This window comes from Pelophylax lessonae, assembly GCF_965119305.1.
Source record: "Pelophylax lessonae genome assembly, chromosome: 10".
Classification (NCBI taxonomy): Eukaryota; Metazoa; Chordata; class Amphibia; order Anura; family Ranidae; genus Pelophylax; species Pelophylax lessonae.
This window is the reverse complement of record NC_138777.1, coordinates 82,653,105-82,672,963: the sequence shown is the minus strand read 5'-3', so window position 1 is coordinate 82,672,963 and position 19,859 is coordinate 82,653,105. Positions and strand designations below refer to the sequence as shown.

The 19,859-nt window shown below is 44.6% G+C and overlaps 1 protein-coding gene across 1 annotated transcript in view; it reads right to left on the bottom strand.

Moving 5' to 3' along the window:
* The window catches only part of LOC309565955 (mucin-5AC-like), a gene marked incomplete at both ends in the record, with an annotated part of 316,230 nt that overhangs the window by 91,940 nt on the left and 204,431 nt on the right, over positions 1–19,859 (bottom strand). Inside the window, 2 exons of the mRNA XM_082270984.1 lie at positions 9,947–9,993; positions 14,533–14,788. Coding sequence (XP_082127110.1) covers positions 9,947–9,993; positions 14,533–14,788 — 303 coding nt within the window. The remainder of the gene's footprint in view (positions 1–9,946; positions 9,994–14,532; positions 14,789–19,859) is intronic.

The window sequence follows — 19,859 nt, the reverse complement described above, 5'->3', positions numbered from 1 at the left end:
GGGGTCAATTTCCTAAAACTGGAGAATGCAAATCTTGTGCAGCTCTGCATGGTAGTGTAACGCTTCTGCGTTTTACGTATGATGTGGATTTTCAGCTGCAGAAATATTCCACTTCAGTAGTCATGTAGAGAAACGCTGAGACACCATTCCCAACTCTCAATGACTCATCATGTGTGGATGATCTCAATTCAGCAAGTAAATACACACACTCAATAAGATGTTTCCTAGAGTGACTTATGTATATAGTAACACAGTGATGATAGGCTGAAGAGACAGGTTGGGTAGAGATGGTAGATGACAGACACTTGAAAGGAAATGTTCTTGAAAGTAAGATAGTAGCAGATGGGATGCAGATAGGTTTAGCAATCATGTATGGTAGTAGATGACAGAGTAGCAGGTGGACATACAAGAGAGATCAACCCAGTGCAAGAACAGGTGGTAGTAGGCTCAAGAGCTAGCAATCTTAGATAATGCAGATGTAGTAATAGTCCTTAGTATGCAGAGCTAGATAGTGTAAGCTTTAGTATAAAGTTTATAGAGGTTTCCCCTGTGGGGTACTTATCACTAATAGCAATGTAGCAGAGGAGAGGTTCGGCAAGAGCGGATGATCCGGTAGCGGGATACAGGGATCAGCGCAGCGTGGTTCCGACAGCGAGGTATGCTTGCAAGCATGTGAGCTTCAAGACAGGTTAGCATCAAGGCACAAAGCAGTTTGAACGAACACATGTGAGTGAGAGCCGGCGATCTAAATAGCCATCCAGTCCGGCGCTCAGTGATGACAGCATCAGTCTTAAAGGTGTATGTGCACCTTACCAAAAGAGAATGGTGGGGCGCATACACTTATGAAAGAGTAATTAGGGTACCCAAAGGTACCAGAACATTACAGGTAGCCAATCTTCTAACTTCTGCTTGTTCAATTAAGGCAGGGGGTCTTCAAATGATGTCCCTCCAGTTTTTCAGGAACTACAATTCCCATCATGCCTAGTCACGTCTTTAAATGTCAGAGTCTCATAGGATGTGTAGTTCCGCAACAGCTGGAGGGCAATAGTTTGAGGGTCCCTGAATTTATAATCTTTAACAAAAAAAAAAAAAAAAAGGAAGCTGATTGATTTCTATGCACAGCTGCACCAGATTTTGCAATCTTCACTTGTAGTAAATCTACCCCAATGTGATGATTGGTGGTATGTAGTATATAACAGAGTACGGTATTCAGAGTGAAGTTGGGTGAAGTATATAATTTGGACCAGGGTAGTCTGGTAGTCTGCAGTATAGTGTATGCCCTCAGACCTCCTATCAGTGATTCAGTAGGCTGTCCTTTGTTAATATTTCCATAGATCTTCACAATCTTGAAGTAAATATTAAACACGTATTACCTAAAGCATATCCAGATCAAAAAAAAAAAAACACAAATTGTATAGGTTGCAGCTTACCAGTTCCTAGATGTGGTGGCTGAATTACTTTTCTCTTTTAAAGTTTTTTTTCCCCTATTTTCACTTAGTGATTGTGACAGTAACACACTTTCTGTCCTAGGGTAACAACACTCACTTACAATATTGTAGCTATTGAGGAACAGCATTGTCACCTTAGGACAGGAAGGGACAGGGCTGATAATAATGTTAACTGATACCAGTACAGTAGAAGACGAGTGTACAGCTTGCTATATTTGTGGCAGGATCAACAGAAATGTTTGCACTTATTTGAACTCACATGCCAAAAGTCTTTAAATTATATAATTAGCACACCAAAAAGGAGCAAATAAGAGAAGTTCATTATTGTAGTACACATACACTTTAGAGTTTGGAGCCTGTAAAGCATTGCAAAAGCGATCAGCAGATAGCTGGTGCCATGAAGGTCTCCAGCAGATCTGCCATTGTATCTGTGTCCCCATACATCTTGTACGGGCAAGCAAATACAATCTGACAGGAACAGAGAATGAACTGTAGAGCACCATGGTAGTTCATTGAAAACTACAAGCCGACAGCCACAAAGGCTGCTGGACCTTGAAGTTTTCCATTTACAGGATAGTGTAAATGAGTGACGCACCCAGATGGGCTACTTGGCCACTTTTTTTTAAATTGTGTCAGCTAGTGGGGGAGGGGAAGAACCTCCGTTAGCTGTCAGATCGGGGATTGGGGAGGTGCAAGGGCCAGTTTGTTTGTTACATGTTACTCGTTATACCCTTAATATGGGTGTAACATGTCACGAAAGGTAAACGTATCCTTTTATTAAAGTGAAAATAGTAAAGCTGAACTCCAGATAAATATGTTATTTAGGACCCAAATCAGTGCAGCTATGTAATTATTGACGCTTTACTGACCCCCTTAAGGCTTCTGCTGGACAGCCCTTTAAGTGGCTTTTAAAGTGTTACTAAACCCACAACAGTAAAATCAGTCTGTTTGTGCAGGAAAGCATGCTTGTTATACTCATTGTGCAATCTAAGCCCCCGTTCACACTAAGGCGACCTGTGAGGCGACCTGGTCGCCTCACAGGTCGCCGTAGGTCGCCTTCCATAGGGAAGCTGCGGACCCGTTCTAATAGGAGCGACACAAGTCGCTCCGACTTAGAAAAAGGGTCTGGAGCTTCTTTGGGGCGACCCGGAGGCGACCGCCATAGACTTCAATGGTATGAAGTCCGTGGCGGCCGCTCCGAGGTCGCGGCACGCTGCTCGCACCGTGACCTCGGAGGTCGCCACCCGAAGTCGGATCGCCCCTATGTGAATGGGGCCTAAGGGGTAAATCCTCTGTATTGTGTAAAAAGGCGACTTGATCTTGTATGCACAGATCCTCCTCTTCTTCCACTGAGTCCAAAACATGTCCGCATAAGACAGAACCTTTGAAGTCAGCCTGCACATGCTCAGTTTGGTGTGTATTGCTAGAAAGGTTGTTTTTTTTTTTCTTAGGAAAGTGCATGTGATCAGCACAGGGCCAATCAGCACTGTCCAGACATGTCCAGACAGAGGGTCAGAAGCCCTGACGCCTCATAGGACAGCTCAGTGCTGTATGGAAACTCCTCCTACAAGCGTCATCAGGAACTGATAGAAATTACAAGACTATGTACTGTTAATGATAAAGGTATTTAGTAGTTTAAATTTACTAAAATAATTGCATTTCCGTGTTCTATATACTGTGGGAGACCAGTTATAGTGAATGCAGGGTTCTGGGTTTAGTAACACTTTAATGTCCAGGAGGCGGCTCAGCTTCTGCATTATGTGACTGCTGTGAATGGCTCTCACAGTGGTCACACAATCAGGAGCCAATCCCACTGGCTCCCATTCAGAAGCTGCAATCAGTGCTGTCAATGATAGGTCAGTTAGCTTGCCTGGAGCACGCAGTGAGAGCGTTCTGAGCACACAACCTTCTGCTTCTATGGGAGCATTTGTCAGGTGGCTGCAATACTTTTCTTTTTTAAAGTTCTGTTTCCCTATTTTACCTTTATGCTCACCACATTTATGTGTTATGTAGTTATTGGAGGTTAAATACCTATTTTTTTTCATTTCAAATCTTTTTTATTGAAAATTTTTCAAACAACAGGGTATAACAATAAGCAGGTATGTATAATAATAATACGTGTAACAGCTTTTGTGAAACAGCAAACAGGTAATAATCGTAAAACAGGATCCCTTAAACTGAAAAGCTTACATCATCCATAACAGGTATCAAATGGGGGGTTGGAGCATGACTACTTCACTCTATTCCATTGGAAATCACATAACAGTGGGAGTGCGCCATCTAGCGGCCGTCAATCAAATTACACACAAATATTCAGATTATACCAGTGGTCCCAGTTGGACCATAAGTCCTTTTCCTTACGGTAAGACTCACAATTGGGGGTTACAAGCAACTCGTACGTGTGGTGCAGTTGGGTGGTGTGGACGATGTCCTGGAGGGAAGGGGGTTGGCTATTCTTCCATTTTCTAGTAATACTCAGTCTAGTTGCGAATAGGACGTTCAGTACTAGTTTACGGAGCGGTCTTGGGATAGTCTCTATGGTCAAGTTCAAAAGTCCCAGTTCCGGTGTCGGGTTCAGGGGTAGCTGAGTAATAGAGGTTAGCAGCTGGAAAACCTCAGACCAGAGGGCGCGGATTGGTGGGCAGTCCCACAACAGATGTTTAATAGTGCCTATTTTGCCGCAGGAACGCCAGCATGTCGGAGGAGTGTCGTTATGGAACTTCGCTATTATGTCAGGTGTGAGGTACCATCTAAGTGGAATTTTAAGGTGCATTTCTCTAATGGAGGCACTCAAGGAGGCTTTACTACTCAGGGATAGGGCCTTGGACCACTGTTGAGGGGAGAAGGACTCCCCCAAATCTCGTTCCCATTTGAGCAGGGGAGGAGACTTGGAGAAAACGCCTTTTTCGCTTAAAATAGGATAGATAGTGGAGATACCCTTCGCCCTCTGAGAGGAAGACGTGAGGAATTCCCAAATTCTCTTCGGGATGTTGGCCCTGAATTGGGGATTGCGCTGCAGGCAGGATTTGATTTGGACATGTCTATACCATTCGGTCTTGGGGACATGGAACTCCGAAGACAGTTGTGGGAAAGATTTAAGGATACCACCAGTATATAGGGCGTCTAGAGTGGTGATTCCATGGTCTGTCCAGTGACCCAGATTCATGTCTGGGACTACCTGGAGGAGGCTAAGTATAGGTAGAGAAATAGTCGTGAGCGGGGTGAATTTCCATCGCGAGTGTGTCAGTCGCAGCCATGCCGCGATCGAAGCACTGACGGTCGGAGGCAAGTACGCTGGGACCTTGTCCCTAGTTTGCCTACTACAGAGCCATGAGACGAGGTCTCCGCGAGGAGCTAGATGTTCCAGTTTCCCCCAGACAGTGTCTGGGGAGCTCTGGAACCATGTGCGAAGTTGCGAAAGGACGGTTGCCAGGTAGTACTCTTCCAGGTTGGGCACAGAGGCTCCCCCTGCTTCTCTAGACTTCATTAATATCCCCCTCGCACAACGGGCACGCTTCCCCTGCCATAAATGGCGGGACACCATCGACTGCAAAGCTAGAAGGAACGATCTGGGGATGGGGATGGGAATTGACCTGAAAAGGTACAGCAGTTTGGGTAGTGTACACATCTTAAAGGCGGCTAGTCGCCCCGACCATGTCAACTCAAATTTCGCTAGGTTCTGAAGTTCTTTCGATAGTTGGAGTTTGAAGGGGAGGAAATTTGCCTGGAATAGGAGGTTGGTGGATCTGGTGAGGGTTATGCCTAGGTAAGTAACCCCGTCGTCCGCCCATTTGTATGGAAACGATCTAGTGAGAAGGTTTCTAGTTACTCCATCTATACCAATGTCTAGCATAGTCGATTTAGCCTCGTTCACTTTGTACAACGAGACTTCCCCGAATTCTGCCAGAATAGATTTGATTCGTGGAAGGGATGATGTTGGGTTCGATACCATCAGGATAACATCATCAGCAAATAAGCTGATGCGGTGTTCCTGAGGTCCCACATGAATCCCGGTGATGCAGGGGTCTGTACGCATTTTTTGGGCCAGGGGCTCAATGGCTAAATTAAAAACCAGGGGCGATAGGGGGCACCCTTGCCGTGTGCCGTTTGTGATATGGAAAGGTGAGGAGAGGGATGTGTCGACCAGGACTCGAGCCGTCGGGTGGGAGTATAGCGCCAGGATAGCAGCATGCATTCTGCCATCTATACCAAATCTGCGGAGAACCTCCTGGAGATATCCCCAGTGGACTCTATCGAATGCCTTCTCTGCATCCAAAGATAGGAGCAGAGAAGGCATTCTATTGGAGTGTGCAGCGTGGATAACATCTATAAGTCTTCTGGTCGCGTCAGCAGATTGTCTACCTAACGTGAAACCCGATTGGTCTTCGTGTATTAGGCTTGGCATCAGTGGCATCAGTCTATTAGCGACTACCTTGGCATAAATTTTAATATCAGAATTAAGCAAAGAGATGGGACGGAAATTTTGTGGGGTTGACGGGTCTTTGCCTGGTTTGGGTAGGGTCACGATGGTAGCTTCAAGCATCTCCGTTGGGAAAGCTGAGGTATCTGCGGCAGCATTGAACACCGCACACAGATGGGGCGCCAGTATGTCTGTCATGCTCTTGTAGTAGTCGTTTACTAGGCCATCTGGGCCAGGGGATTTCCCAGTCGGCAAGGACCCTATGGCTGCCTGAACTTCTTCCACTGTGAAGGGGGCGTTAAGTTGTGTGGTTTGTACGGGCGAGAGGGAAGGTAGTGAAATACTATCTAGAAACTGCTTTATATGGTCGGAGGTGGGGGGGGAGGGAACAGAATCCTTCAAGTTGTAGAGGGATTCATAGTAGCTGCTGAACGCGTTAGCTATGTCCCTAGGGTCGTGCAGTCGTTCGTTCCTATGGGGGTGGACGATGGAATTGATTTTAGTTTTAGTACGTTGTCCCTTAAGCTTGGCAGCCAAAAGCTTGCCAGCTTTGTTGCTGGTGGCGTAGTACGTCGCCTTGGCTCTTTGGAGGTTACGTTCGTAAGTGTCTAGGAGATGAGTGCGGAGTTCTCGTCTGAGCGTCAAGAGTCTGGATTTTAAGTCAGTGGAGGGTTTGGTCTGGTTCTGGGTTTCCAGAGCGGCAATATCTTTCGTGAGTTTATCTACCAATTGGGAGCGTCTCCTATTTGTCCTACGCTGCAATTGAATGAGTACCCCTCTACTGAATGCCTTGTGGGCGTTCCAAAGAGTCGCGGACTCAGATACCGACCCCTGATTGGTCTCAAAAAATTAGATTAGGGAGTTCTTCAGAAAATCGACATTGTCCGGGCGTTTGAGCAGAGCAGCATTAGCTCTCCAGGGTTTTGTCGCTTTGGGTTTTTGTGACAGTGAGAGTTCAACACTCACTGGGGCGTGATCGGACCATGTGATCGGGGTTATCTCTGAGTCCACTGCCCTTTGGAGTAAAGTCAAATCAGACAAGATAACATCAATACGCGAATACGTGTTGTGCACCACAGAGTGGTGGGAGAATTCCCTATCGGAGGGATGATGGCACCTCCAGATGTCATATAGGTCATGCTTGTGGATGAAATTTTGCAAAGACGGAAGGCATCTGGTGGTGGCAGCTGAAGTGTCCACAGATCTGTCTGGGGGGAGGTTGAAGTCACCACACAGCACCAAGGGGCCTTTTTGGACCGAACGGATTTTAGTCATAGTTCTATTCAGGAACCGGAGTTGGTGAACGTTGGGAGCATATATAGAGACCAAAGTTACTGTAAATCCATCAATGGAGCAGACTATGATCAAGTATCTGCCGTTGGCGTCCGTGACTGAGGTGATTAATTCGAAATCCAAGTCCTTGTGTATGGCCAGTAGTACACCCTTCCGTTTCTTAGAGCAAGAGGCTGTGAAAACTGTGGGGTATTCTCTATGGGAACAGAGGGGAGCATGTTGGTCTAAGAAGTGAGTCTCTTGTACACTAACAATGGCAGCTCTGTTCTTAATGGCCGTGCGCCACAAAGAAGTGCGCTTAGCTGGGTGATTGAGGCCGTTGGCATTGACAGATAGAATTTTAACCGTCATGTGTGCGTGGAGGTGAGTGCGAGGGATCAGTACTCACGGAACCATCGATAGACATAGTGTAGGTAGATGGATGAGTGGAGAGTCGGGAGTTGACAGTGTAGTCTCCTGTAGTCATGTAGAGGAATCTTGCAGAAATGCGGATCTTGAGGGGTATCCCGGCGATTCCGGGGACAGACACATCTTCTCGAGGCAGATCAGAGTCTGTTACACCTGCAGAAGAGGGAGAAAAGGAACAACACAAGACCAGACAATACAGACATAGAACACAAAAGCAGAAGGAAACCATAGGCTGGGATAGCCGTTTCCAGTCGGGGGTGAGAACAGTTCAACAGCCAAACGGGCTAAACGCCTCTAGACGACAAGCTTGGAGTGGAACAGGATTCCAGAAAAAAGTCCGGAGAGAAAAAAACAAAAAAAAACAGGATTGCGAGCCCAGTCAATCAAGTGTCTCTCGAGGTGCGTTGCGGCATGGAATGCCATTGTGGGGGAACTCTGCTCGGGGATTTTTTTGCTCCCGGGGGGGGTACTGGGTCGGGGATGATGCCCCATGAGTGAAGCAGGGATATGCCCCTATCTAGCGTGGTGATCATGTATGATTCTCCATTCCTCTCCACCGAGATCTTGGAGGGGTGTTTCCACTTGTACGGCAGGTTGTGGTTTCGCAGAGCCTTGGTGATAGTAGAAAGTTGTCTACGTGTGTCCAGAGTATGCTTAGACAGGTCTGCAAAAATTTGTATAGCGGAGTAGGGATCAGGTAGATTGCCCAAGGACCTAGCCTTGTTCAGGATAGCTTCTTTGGTCTGGTAGAAGTGCACACGGAGCAACGTGTCGCGTGGCACATGTTGCGGGAGAAAAGGGGGTTTAGGAACCCTGTGTATACGGTCAATCGTCAGCTCCAGGGGAGTCGCTCCAGGTAAAATCGCTAAAAACGCATCAGTGGCAAATTTGTGTAGCTCAGCAGGAAGCACAGTCTCAGGAATGCCACGGATCTTAAGATTGTTCCTTCTGGAGCGGTCCTCCAGATCTGCGATTTTAGCTTTCAGCCATTGTCGCTCATCCAAATTTTCTTCATGCGCTTCCACCAAATCATTTACTGTAGTCACAATCTCAGATACAGAGGATTCCACAGTGTGAACCCTTTCCCCTAATGAGAGAACTTCAGCAGAAAACTTAGTAGCAAGGGAGACTATATCTGCCTGGAGGGAGGTGTGGAGGGCATACATCATGTCCTTTAATGCCGTGTCCATGATAGGTTGGCCAGCTGTGGGGAAGGCAGCGAAGGGAGAGGACCCCAGGGAGATGGGCAGTAGTGGGTTACTCGAGCTCCCAGGCTGTGAGGCCTTGTCTGCGGGATCCAGCCGTATTTTAGATTTGGCCGGGCTTGTACATGCAGGGCTGGATGGTGCAGAAGCGAAAGGAGAAAGGGTACCTGGTTGCTGAGTGCCAGAAGGGGTTGTATCTTCTGGCAGGTCGGTGTAATGTACCCTTTGCTTCCCCGAGGCGGCAAGGCCCGGAGCGCCGGCGCCATCTTGTCGACCGCCTCGGGCCGGCATCGGGAAGAACGCCGTCAGTTTCTTCGGTCCCTTTACATCCTTCCTCTTGCGGGACATCGCGGTGTGTAGCCACAAGCAGCCGGAGTCAGATGGAGGTGAAAATCCTGTTCACGTCGCTGGGGATGACGCTGGATGGAGTCGTCGGCCGGCGGAGCTAGAGCTCAAGCGTCCATCACCATCCCGCGCTGGCCACGCCCCCCAAATACCTATTTTTTTTAAATGCAGCAGGGTAAGTAACTGAATTTGACTTAGTATCAATTTCTCCCTGGCTACTAACAGCAGGACTTAGAGTGGGGGAGTTAGAAGCAGCATGAGGCGCGACTAAATGTATATTTTGGAGGATGAATGTATGACTGTATCACTATTATTGTATTCTAACTTGCTATTTTTCATCATATGGATACCCTGTCAGTAGAATCTACTCTTGATGAAGTTAATTATTGTTCACAAAAAACATTGAGATTTGTGATGCATTTCATCCTTTCACTCATATTTGTAATGTTATGGAATTGAAGTGCAAGAATTTGTAATATGAATGAATAATGAATAATAACTTTATAAAATTCATCTTTATTCACTGCAGCAGGTTGCTATGGAAAAGGCATGTTGTACTTTTTTTCAGCACACACCACTGCAGCGCAGTCTATGCATTGGGACTGTGTTAGACAAGGTTGCTAAGTGCACTCTAATGAATATAGCGTGAATAGGCCCGAATCCAAAATTAATGTGTGATCTATTCTTTATGAAAGACATTTGGTTATTATTATTGTTATTATTATGATTATTATTATGTTGTTATCCATAAATTATTTGTAAGTCAGACGCCTGCAATACTTTGTCAACATTAGAAATCATAGATTTATCATCAGATTCTAGATTACCTGGTCTTGATGTCTGTGTGCAGTTTAGCATTCCTTTTGTGCAGTTGCTGTATGTGAAGAGAAGAAAATGAACATAAAATGTAAAGGAATGTGCACCTCACTAAGTCAAATAGAGTTCACAACATTAATGCACATAATAAAATAGTAGGGAGTATCCCTAAATGTGGTTTTGAAGGACCCAAAGGCCAAGAGTCCTCCAAACCTGTAAGAATAGAATTAAGAACAGAACCAGGGGCCCAAATGTAGCCACTAAGGGGCACCGAAGGGTTCCTGGATGGAAATGAACACAACACAAAATAAAGACTATAAGACACAAAGGAGGAAAAAGAATAAAGATAGGAAAAAATTAGAGCTATGGGGGATTTTAATGGTACCATACGAATAAGTTGTATAACTCAATAATATATCATGTGTATAAAAAATCAAAATCAAAACTTTAATTCTATAATTACAATAAGAACATACATGTGCATCATTAAAATCAACACAATAATACAGTGAGTATATTGAAGAACCATTGGTGCATTGCAAGATATTATTAAAATCTAGAAAATAATATCTGCTGCCATAACACTGATATTTAACATCAAAGTACCAATGTAAAACTGCAGGGGCGGTTTGGAAGTGGTTAAATATAGTGCCTGGGGGGTCCTCTTAATGTACCTGTAAAGTGGCGCATTGGTAGCATATACAGAACATGCTACAGAAAAAATGAAATTTTTAAAGAAGAAAATCCCATTTAAAATGATTGGCGGTTACAATTGCTGGCTAATGGCTATTAAAAAATGAAGAAAAAAAAACAGCATGGGGTCCCCCCCCCCACTCCACACCAGGCCCTTCGGATGACAGCTGATGACTCATCGGCTGCTAAGGACATGGCGGCCGGCTTCCCGGCCCCGTTCCTTAACAACCAGCCTACACTGTGCCCTGATTGGGCAAAGCTTTGCTGAATCAGGGCACAGAATGCACTGTGCTGCACTCAGTACATTGCAAGGTGTTCTTCGGGACAAACACCCTGCAAATTCGGGTGTTCGGCGAACGGTTGTGTGCTATGGCCAAACCGTTCGCCCATCCCTACTGGCCAGTAACACACCATCTGTATTAGGGTGGTCCTCACTAATCCCGGAAGCTGCGAGGGCCAGCGATGTCACTTCCGCCTAGGGCACTGGAACGCACGCCGACTGCTGCCATGCTACAAAGGCTGCACAGAGGATCTTTCACTGTGCAAGAGGAGGATACAACCGTACTCATACATCCCCTTGATATAGCAACTAGCGCTCTCTGCCCTGTGCCAGGTGGGCACTACCAAATGTAAGCAGCCAATTTTACAGTTTTTTTATTCATTAAAAATAAAAAGTATTACACTATTTCTGGCTTCATATTGTCTTCTTATATATCTGCTTGAGACCCGCAAGTGTTTGAATATAAGGAGGAGTGAGGAGAAGGAGGAGTTTTTTCCTGTATTGTTTCCCATTTCCATTGTAAATACTAAAGAGATGAGATGTGGAGGAGTTTGATGGAGGAGTGATCAACCCTATTTGAATAGGATCAAAAGCGTTTGAGGTCTGTGTGACCTGGTTGAATCTGGTAAGCAGCATTGATTACCATTAGCCACAAGGTGGAGCACCCGAATGGAGAATATTGTTTTGTCTTATCACTGCACAAACTTTAATCACTTTTTACAATTTTATATTATTATTGTATATACCGTACCTTAATATTTCTATTATTTATAAATGCGTTGCACAAAAATTGGGGCACTGAAATTGTGGAAATAAGGTATATGCACCTTCTATGTATTATATCCACTGAATTATATATTTTGTCCCACATCCTCTTTTGAGGACTTGGATTAATCTTATTATTTATATTTAAAGGAATTATTTTTTTCACTAAGTAATCACTCACATATATAGCACCATTCCTTTAAGGAATATTTTACACCCAATATCCACTTATACCAGTGCCTACTTCACCTTCCCTATCTGTATTAGAGTGCCTACACTCTTGATGAAGGAGCAGAAGAGAAATCTTTGTTTAGCAGACTTGTTATTTTGGGGGGAGGGGAGTGTTAGATGGACTAGCAGATTACACTGGGGTGTACATTGGATGTTGTGAAGCAATAGCACTTGACTTTACATCACTGAGAGTGGAAGTTTGCACACTTGTCACAGGTCTAGAATATATTAAAAGAATATTGATAGGGTTTATGGACTTATGGTATTTTGATTCATTAATATATTATATGGAATTGCACTTGCATGTTTATAATTGGCTTATGCACTTTTATATTTTGCTTTTAATTCCACTTTTGAATATTGATTGGGTTGTTTTATTTATACAATTCTTTATTGGTTTGGGGGAAAGCACGCTCCCGCCCCCGCTTGTCAGCGGGGAAGCCAATGCAGCGGGCAGAGGGCTCCGATTGCCGCCTGACACCCGCGATTGCTCCCCGCCGAGAGAGAAGAACGTTCAGCTGTTGTAAACACAGCTGACCGTTCTTCTCCCTGAAATGATCACAGAGCTCCTGTGATCCTTCTATATAGGAACACAGGTCTCTATGGTCAGTTCACAAGCCACGCCCCCCCCCACAGTTAGAAACACGCCCCTAGGTACACATTTAACCCCTTGATCACCCACACCCTTTCCCTGCCAGTGTCATTATTAAAGTAACAGTGCATATTTCAGCACTGATCACTGTAGTAATGTCACTGGTCCCCGCAAAAGTGTAAAAAATGTCAGTCAGGGGTCCAATCTGTCCACCGCAATGTCGCAGTCCCGCAAACAAATCGCAGATCGCCGCCATTACTAGTACAAAAAAAAACAATAAAAATGACGTAAATATTTCCCATAGTTAGTAGACGCAATAACTTTTGTGCAAATCAATCAAAATAAGCTTATTGCGATTTTTTTTTTTTGTTACCTAAAATATGTAGCAGAAACCAAATTGGCCTGAAATGTTAAAAAATTTAGATTTTTAAATTTTTTTTGGGAATGTTATATAGCAGAAAGTGAAAAATATATATTTTTTTTTCAGAATTGTCGCTCTTTTTTTGTTTATAGCGCAAAAAATAAAAATTTGTACAGGTGATCAAATACCACCAAAAGAAAGCTCTATTTGTGGGAAAAAAGGACATCAATTTTATTTGGGTACAGCCAGGGCCGCCATCAGGGGGGTACAGCCCATACACTTGTAAGGGGCCCGAAACTCTGGACGGGCCCGTTGAGGATGGGAAAAGGCGGGGGTGGATGCAGCGGTGCTTCGTGACTGTCCTGGCTTTGAGTGTGAGTCGGGACTCGGTAGCTGCTGCGTCTCTATGTGACTGTGATTGAGCTCACATCGGGCTCTTTGCTGCCACCTCTGGCTACTTCCTGCATTTGCACTCCTCGTCTGTGCTGCCTGTACTGTATCCCGGACTGCAGCTCCTCTCTGTGTCACAGACATGGGGAAAACAAGAGCGGGGGCTGGGAAGACCACCTTACAAGTAAGGGCTATGTACAACTGAAGGGGGGGTGGTTGTTTACATGTGTGTCTCTGTATGTACATGTGTGTCTCTGTATGTACATGTGTGTCTGTGTGTCTCTGTATGTACGTGTGTGTGTGTCTGTGTACATGTCTGTGTATGTACATGGGGGTGGGTGGGTGTTTGTGAGTATGTGTGTTTGCATATCTGTGAGTGTACATGTGTGTGTGTGTACACGTGACTGTGCGTACATGTCTGTGTGTGTGTACATGTGACTGTGTGTGCGTGTGCTTACATGTCTGTGTGTGTATATATCTGTGAGTGTACATGTGTGTGTACACGTGACTATGTGTGTGCGTACATGTCTGTGTGTGTCTGTACGTGTCTGTACATGTGTGTGTGAAATATATACATGTGTGAGGGGGGCTGAGTGCGTACACGTGTGAGGGGGGCTGAGTGCGTACACGTGTGAGGGGGCTGAGTGCGTACACGTGTGAGGGGGCCTGAGTGCGTATACACGTGTGAGGGGGCCTGAGGGGGTACACGTGTGAGGGGGGCTGAGTGCGTACACGTGTGAGGGGGGGCTGAGTGCGTACACGTGTGAGGGGGGGCTTAGTGCGTACACGTGTGAGGGGGGGCTGAGTGCGTACACGTGTGAGGGGGGGCTGAGTGCGTACACGTGTGAGGGGGGGCTGAGTGCGTACACGTGTGAGGGGGGCTGAGTGCGTGGATTTGGTGGGATGGCCCATGGGCAGGCCCTGCTAAATGTTGGTGGTCAGGCCCGGGGGGGGGGGTGCCAGGCCTAAAGCTGTGTAAGCGGCCCCACAATTTCTGATGGCTGCCCTGGGAACAGCATCGCACGACTGTGCAATTGTCCATTAAAGTAATGCAGTGCTGAATCTAAAAATATGGCCTGGTCATTAAGGGGGCAAATCCTTCTGGTCCAGAAGTGGTTAATTGAAAAAGCTGAAGTTAGAAGCTGATTGGCTACCATGCACAGCTGCACCAGATTTTGTACTCTCTAAGTTTTAGTAAATCAACCTCTATGTGCTATATAGCTGTGATCACTGAACAAATATTACAAAGCAAACGAGATATTCTTTCATATATAACATATATTACCATATTAGTTGGCCCACGTGAAGGAGTTCATTAGCAGGTACAGGGAATTCCTTATAGTAGCAAGGACAGTCTTCCTTCTTTACACATAAGCCCCTTTCATCTAGATAGGTCCCCTCGGGACAGACACAGCCATCAATTGTATAGAACTTGAAGCTCCTTCTCGAGTCTGGCTCAGTCAGTGAACGGCAGGTGGGAATGCAGCTGGTCACATTATAACTAAACACAAAGGTTCGGGGACAGTGCTTTATGAAATTTCCTGGAAAACAAATACAGGCGATGATGCAATATATAGTACATTTTTTTTATCCAGATCTAGAATTACCCTTTATGAATGAATGGAATATATATTTGTTTATTTTGAGCAGGACTGCAAAAACAAAAAAAAAAAAAAAATACAATTTTAAAAATATTATTTTTTCTTATATAGCCTGGTAAAATATTTTACATGTATATAATGTGGTCTTCGGACTATCCAGAAGGTGGAGCTCTAGTCTTATATTTTTACTTCTGGACCGGGCCTTTTTCTGACAGTTGTTTACAAGTTAAAATCAGTTTATTTTGCTAGAAAATTACAAAGAACCCCCAAACATTATATATCTATTTTTGTTTTTAGCAGAGACCCTAGAGAATAAAATGGAGATCATTCCAATATTTTTTATCACACCGTATTTGCGCAGCTTCTTACAAACACAATTTTTTGGGAAAAAATAAATTTTTTAATTAAAAAATAAGAAAACAGGAAAGTTAGCCCAATTTGTTTCTTGAATGTGAAATATAATGTTACGTCGGGTAAATAGATACCCAACATGTCATGCTTCAAAATTTTGCACGCTCGTGGAATGGCGACAAACATTGGTACCTAAAAATCCCAATAGGCGACACTTTAAACATTTCTACAGGTTACCAGTTTAGAGTTACAGAAGAGGTCTAACGATCACGGCGATACCCCACATGTGTGGTTTTTACACAGCGTTTACTAATGTGGGTGCGACTTGCGTATGTGTTCGCTTCTGCGTGCAAGCTAACTGGGATAGAGCGCTTACATTTTTTATTTTCTTTTTATTTTATCTTTTATTTTTACACTGTCTTTTCATTAACCACTTTAACTCTGCTCACATTGCTGCTTCTGCAGCAATGTGGCTCGTTATCGTCCAGCGATGTAGACCTACGTAGCTGGACTCCGCCCCTTGTGGGCAGAGCGCGCGCGCCGCCAGAGGCTCGCTCCCGCTGTGTTCAGTCACAGCGGGAGTCGGGCCAGGGGAGGAGTGGTGGCGATCGCCGCTGCTCTTCCCCGATTGTCGGGGAATCTAGTTTGGAGATCCGCCCGCTTGTGTAAACAGAGCGGGCGGATCTCCTAACTGACAGGGAGTGACAGATCGCAGTGTTCAGCATAGCTGAACATATGCGATCTGTCCCTGTGTCACTCAGTCACCTCCCCCCCCACACATTAGTAAGCACCAGGCATACATTAACCCCTCCCTCTCCAATAAAATTAACCCCTTCCCTGCCAGTGTCATTTTTACAGTAACAGTGCATAGATATAGCACTGATTACTGCAGTAATGTCACTGGCACCCCCAAAAGTGTCAAAAATGTCAGTCAAGGGTCCGATCTGTCTGCTGCAATGTCGCAGTCCCGCAAAAAAAAATCCCAGATCGCCGCCATCCCAGATCGCGTTAAAAAAAAAACACCAAAAATGACAGAAATCTTTCCCTTTTGCGCAAACCAATCAAAATAAGCTTATTGTGATTTTTTTTTACCAAACATAGGTGGCAGAAAACAAATTGGCCAAAAATGAAAAAACAATTTGATTTTTACATTTTTTTGGGGGGGAATTTAATATAAAATTTTTTTAAAAAATATTGTTATTTTTTCAAAATAAATGCTCTTTTTTTGTTTATAGCGCAAAAAGTAAAAATCGCACAGGTAATCAAATACCACCAAAAGAAAGCTCTGTTTGTGGGAAAAAAAGGACATAAATTTTGTTTGGGTACGGCGTCGCACGACCGCACAATTGTCAGTTAAATTCACACAGCGCCGAATCGCAAAAAGTGGCCTGGACGTAAGACAGCAAAATCCTCCGGTGGTAAAGTGGTTAAAAAAAAAAATGTTGATCATTTTTATTCCTATTACAAGGAATGTAAACATCCCTTGTAATAGAAATAAGCATGACAGGACCTCTTTAATGTGAGATTTGGGTTCAAAAATACCTCAGATCTCACATCCACACTAAAAAAGAAAAAAAAAATATATCATTTTTTTTCATGATGAAAAAAAATGGGCTCTTTAACAGTTGCTAGGAAGCGACGTATGATGTTGCTCTGGTTCTCCAAGGTCATAGAGCCAAGTCAGAGCCATCTTGCCCCCACTCGACTTCCTGCCTGAAAGGACAGCGGACCAGATAGTTTTCCCCACTACCGACGGGTCCGGTAAGTGGGGAAAATGGCCGGGAAACGGCAGGGGGCACCTCTCCCGCCGCCCATAAAGGTGATCCCGCTGCAGACCTCACTCTGTTTAAAAAATTACCGGGATTATGGCAGCTTTCTGCTGCTATAACCCCGGTATGTAACGTCAAAGTACAGACATAAATACACGGTGGGTGGTCCATAAGTGGATAATTAGGATAATTACTTTGCAGTGCTGTTGAAAGAAGCTGATCAGAAAGCTGAGTCTAAGATTTATATCAAGCAAACGATGCTGCATAGCAATATGAGTGTTGGCATTGTCTCTTAAGATAACCCATAATTGCTCTGGGAATCCTTTGCAGTATAGTAAATGAATCAACAGCACAGTTAGTCGTATCTGTGTGGCTACACTCAAGAAACTGGGCCCAGACTGTGTATGCTTTAAGTGAGATTTATTTACTGTACAGAAAAAAAGGAATCCTTCCAAACACCAACATACATTAAACATGAAAATATAAGTGAACCAAACAAAAACCCATGACTAATACCTAACAAACAGGAAGCCTAACTAACAACTAACTATATACAATATATACAATGGGGAACACAGAGAAGCAGGAAACTTTGGAGGTGCAGGGAGCAGATGAGAAGGGGAAACCAACACTGGGATCAGGAACAAGGGAGAACAACAAGGCACCAGGATGCAGGGCACATTGTACAGGACAGGATCAGGAACAGTATAATGGCTAGCAGTATCAGGTAGCAAGCAAAACACTGGGAGGTGTAGAGGCCAAGCTAAATACCCTCCCAGCAGCCAGTATTATGTGTAAACAGATTATTGGGATCCGCCTGCTGCTGGGAGACACCAACTGGAGGACACTGGAATTGCAACCCTCCACCCAGAGAACCACAGTACCACCAGCAGTTGGTCTAGGTCCTGGTACAAAGATTGCATATAAATAGTGCAACACAGATATAAAACAACAGTTTAATGCTAAAGTATAGCCCATGGGTTGCAATCTTTTGGTGCTGCAGGAGGTAATAGCAGAGACTGCAAGCGTGAAGGCCTTGAACCACTCTTCCACCTCTTCCTGCCCCGTCCACAACTCACAGATATTGTAGTAATATTGTTCTACAATGCATAACATTCTGTGGATAAACAGGGGGTATATTGCTATTCATCTACTGCTCCTCAATTCACAAAATGTATTGCATTATAAGACAATAATAGTATGAGTTTTGTGAATGATGGAAGGGCCTAGGAAGGGGTGGGCGAGCGAGGGTGGGAGAGGAGAAAGCACTCTGACAGTGACAAGTCTGGGGCGGTGATATAACCCTTAGATTTTAATGGCTCATCTGTTGTTGGTGCTCCATCCTCTCTCTTAAAAGAGAAGCATGGACTTTTTTTTTTGTTTAGAATCGTACTTACCTAGGTGGATGCAGCATTGGTCCGGTGCTGCATCTATCCCCCACCGGATCTAATACTGTGAACCCATCGATCTTATACCGCCGATCACTCGGTTCTCACAGCTTCCTGTCTCACAGCTCAGTCCTTACAGTCAGCAGCTCTCTGCTCTCCCCACTCCTCGCTCATTGGAGCGCTGGACTGTGGCAGGTGGGAGCAGCGGGCTCAGGCTCTCAGCAGCTTGCTAAAGGCTGAACCAGGTGCCGGTCCAGGCATGTGGGTGGATCCCAACTCCATGGTCCCAGTCTTGCCCAATCCTGGACATGGCTCTGTGACTTCAGCCTGCTGTCTGCTGAAAATGGGTCACAGGAGTGAAAAACAAACTGCACTCCCGTGATCCATAGAAGTACAGCCAAATGAGCTTTGGCTGTACTTCTTTAAGCCATGATGGCTGACACAGGAGAGCTGGGTCACCTGACCAGAACAAAGCAGACTGAAAATAGGTAAGTAGAAGGAGAAGAGGACGGCTTTAAGGCTAGTTAAAACTGGAAAAATTGGTTTATATCTTTTTATTTAAATGCCTAATATACAGAAGTTATACTGTATATCTGAGCTGTGCATTGATGGTTTGAATAAGGACACTGAACATTTGTTTGCCTTGTACTCTTACACTTTGTGTTCTGTCAATATCTTTGTTCTCTTTGTTTTGTCTGAATAAATCATGTGCTCTTTGCCACATTGTTACTTTTGTAACTAAAAGAAACAATTAACATCCATTGAGTACACACATCATCCTGGGTCATGTACAGGAGCCAATCTGCAGCTGGGTACACAGAACACTATGCCCTGTCATCTCTATGAGCAGCTTTGTACTGTATATGATATGGTCTGCTTAACATGTTGGCATTTCATTAAGGGATTCAAAAGGAATAAAGAAAATGAATATTATTGTCCAACTTTAGGGCTGAACACTGGAAAACAACTTTATATATATATACAGTGGGTACGGAAAGTATTCAGACCCCCTTAAATTTTTCACTCTTTGTTATTAGGGTTGAGCGAACACCTAGATGTCCGTGTTCGACGGGTTCGGCCGAACTTTAAAAAAAAGTCCGGGTCCGTGTCCCGGACTTTTACCGAACTTTTCCCGGACACCGAACCCCATTGAAGTCAATGGGGACCCGAACTTTAAGGCACTAAAATGGCTCTAAAACACCAAAGGAAAGGGCTAGAGTGCTGCAAATGGCAGCAAAACGTAATTAAGAGCATGGCAAGTGCTCTGCAAACAAATGTGGATAGGGAAATAACTTAAAACAACAAAAAAAAACAGAAAAATAAAACAATGTTCTTCTTCATCTCTGAAGGACGAGGCCCATATGGAGTAGGAGGGAGGTTGAGGTGGTGGTGGATGTGGCGGTGACTAGACATATGCCGGTTTTCGGTAATTCGATATATCGCGGTATTGCATAGCCACGGTATTGTTATTGTGGCATTTTTAAAATACCGAGTTTCTCTGTC